Genomic DNA, 2,856 nt, shown 5'->3' on the forward strand with positions numbered 1-2,856 from the left:
CTCCTGTTTCCCTTGGTGAACTGAGTCATAGTGAACTACATCACTTTTATATAGGTTTATCTTTAAGACAGGTTGGCAAGTTGATCCAACTCATCACACACCTGGAAAGGATGCATTTTTTAACTTTTCATACTGGAAGATGAGAGCATAGGAATCAGGAATTTCTCTCCACCATTAGACTACATACCATGATTATGGGGAACCACATTGTGGAAATCACTTTTGTTTTATTTTACAGATGTCTTGCAGTTCTGCTCTGATAAATTAATAGTTTTTGTCTTCCTTCCCTGTTAAGCACTACTGGAAGTGGCACAGATGATTCTGACTATGATGATTATCCAGAAGATCTAGTAAGTTGTATTTTATTATGATTGTTTTGTAATTGTAAAATATATGATTCTATGTAGTGAAATTGAAGAGTTTGGAAGGGGAGATAGACATAAGGTCTAGTCAGAGTTAGCAATTCCAACTGAGAATCTCTGGAGCTGGAAGGAGGTTGTTTCCTGAAGGAAAGAGAGAAACTTGTGGTGGGGGATCACTTTTGGGAAGGCACACTGAGGGCCTGATGGACTTGGCTGTCAAATGGGTGAAGTGATTGGTGAAACTGACATCTCCAACTCCTGCCAAAAGAGGAGTCTGCCCATTAACAGGAGTCATTCCAGGGTAAATTGCAAAGCCTGCTGCCCCTTCAGCCAGCACATGCAGGTTTCTATGCAGTCATTTGGTTTGCAGAGGAGTGGGTTGGAAGATGCATTGCCTATTTTCTCCAGCAGGGATAATGCTGAATTATGTTTATGAAATAGTTTTCATTGACCTCTAAATATAAATAATCCAAGTTAAAACCTGCCCTGTGTATTTTCTTTACAAATGTGTAAATCTGCAGTCTACAAATCACATGAACAGTTCCCTGCTGAGCTTGTACAAGAAAGGAAATCCTGATTCTGTTCCATCCACTCCAAAAAATGAGCCAGTGGAGACCTCTCCTCGTGTGAGAACAGCACCTCAAACAAGCACCCTCACACCAGAATCCAGAGGTGACAGACCAGTCTCTGATGGTGGCTGGTTCATTGATAAAACTCCTGATGGGAAAGACTTCTTCATTGACCTTTCTGAGGATGGAGAAGGAGAGGAAAAGAAACTGATTTCTGAGGTACTTTGTGTTTCACAAACCCAAGGTGTTCTAAGCAGATGCATGAATAGAATTGGCACATTTCAAGCATGTTTCTAGATTTTTTTTTGAGGAAAATGTGGTTCTCAGTATCAAGGAGGCCCAGATTAGTGCCCACACTGAGAGAAAGATGAGTGGGATGTAGCTGTTATTTATTGCATTTGCCAGTGACCAGCCTACCTGGCCTGTGGCTTGCTTAGCCAGTGGTAAAGTCTTAGTGACCCTGGAGAAAACAGGAAACCTCTTTTTATTTCTTTTATCCTGTAATAGTCCTTCTCTCACATGCACTTAACTTGTGTTAGCACTGAATAACATTTTCTTACACCCCCTTGTGACTTACTAGAAATAAAAATTGTTTCCAGTGGAGTAAATACATTTGTATAGTTGTATTCATGCCCAGATTGGATTCCTCCATGACATGCAAACAACTTCTGTCTGATTTTGGTTAGTAGTTTTGAGGGGGTTTGTTTGGTTTGGGTTTGGTTTTTTTGCTCATTACTATGTTCTCTTAATGAAAAAAGTGATTATTGTAATCAACCCATTTAAAAATAAGGCAAATCCTAAGTACAAAAAAGAGTTTCTGCAAAAAGGTGTAAGTTCCTACCTTGCTTGTGTTTATTTATATAACTTGTGTAAGTTAAGCATCATAGACACCCATTTTGTTCTTTTAAGTTTTTGCAGAAGTTCACTGACTTGGAAAGTTTTGTGTATATAATTCTGGTTTTATGTCCTAGAAATCAACAGACTTTTCTGTCTTGGAGAGTGAAAGAAAGAAGACAAAGGGCAGGAGAGTAAAAAGGAAAAAAGGAGAATTTCCAGATGTAGACGGAGAAATTGAATCCATGTTACTTAAGAAAGGTGAGAAGTTATTTTTGGTGTATTACTCCAAACAAAGAGATACTATTAGACCATGGAATCTGTTACCAGAAAAATGTTTTCTGATGTGCAGAGAAGTGACCCCAGGCAGTTTTTTAAAGAAATTTAGCCTTAATGTTGTACTAAAATAATATTGCAGTCCTGTGTCTACTACTAAAAAATAATATTACTCTGTGTGCTCAGATTTTTGTTTAGGCTGAGTATGTTTTGTTCAGTATTAGCATATATACATTTATACCATGACAAAATTTGTGTCTTCTCCTCCTTAACAGTGAGAAATAAGGGGTCAGAGCTTTACCACCCTTCAGTGAAGTTTGAGGATGTAGGAGGCAATGATGAAACATTAAAGGTTAGTTACAATTTTATTGGTGGGCTACAGGGTGCACTGAATAAAATGTGTCATGAAAAATGGCAGAGAAGAAATATTTCATAGTTCATGTGCATGGCACTGAGCAAAGCTGCTTAAACCAACAGCAAGGGGGTTGTTGATTTTTCTCTAATTAATCTTTCTTTAAGCAGTCATTCAATTCAGATTGTTAAACAGAACTTGTTTTATTTTCCCCTCTCTATAGGAACAGCAAATACTATTTTCTGCAATTTCAATGTAGATTTCTCTTGTTCTTAACAGGAAATCTGCAAGATGCTCCTTCACATCCGTCATCCTGAGGTCTACACCCACTTAGGGGTGGTTCCACCTCGGGGCTTCCTTTTGCATGGGCCCCCTGGGTGTGGGAAGACACTGCTGGCACAGGCAATTGCTGGGGTGAGATGGCTTCACATCTACAGCTTCTTCCTTTTCTGAGCTGTTTTTA

At 38.8% G+C, this 2,856-nt stretch overlaps 1 protein-coding gene across 1 annotated transcript in view; it reads left to right on the plus strand.

Moving 5' to 3' along the window:
* Positions 1-2,856, plus strand: part of NVL (nuclear VCP like) — a 39,380-nt gene that overhangs the window by 1,367 nt on the left and 35,157 nt on the right. The window contains exons 4-8 of the mRNA XM_005427024.2: positions 296-350; positions 884-1,150; positions 1,903-2,026; positions 2,317-2,393; positions 2,673-2,807. Coding sequence (XP_005427081.1) covers positions 896-1,150; positions 1,903-2,026; positions 2,317-2,393; positions 2,673-2,807 — 591 coding nt within the window. The 5' untranslated portion in view covers positions 296-350; positions 884-895. The remainder of the gene's footprint in view (positions 1-295; positions 351-883; positions 1,151-1,902; positions 2,027-2,316; positions 2,394-2,672; positions 2,808-2,856) is intronic.

This window comes from Geospiza fortis, unplaced genomic scaffold (assembly GCF_000277835.1).
Source record: "Geospiza fortis unplaced genomic scaffold, GeoFor_1.0 scaffold88, whole genome shotgun sequence".
Classification (NCBI taxonomy): Eukaryota; Metazoa; Chordata; class Aves; order Passeriformes; family Thraupidae; genus Geospiza; species Geospiza fortis.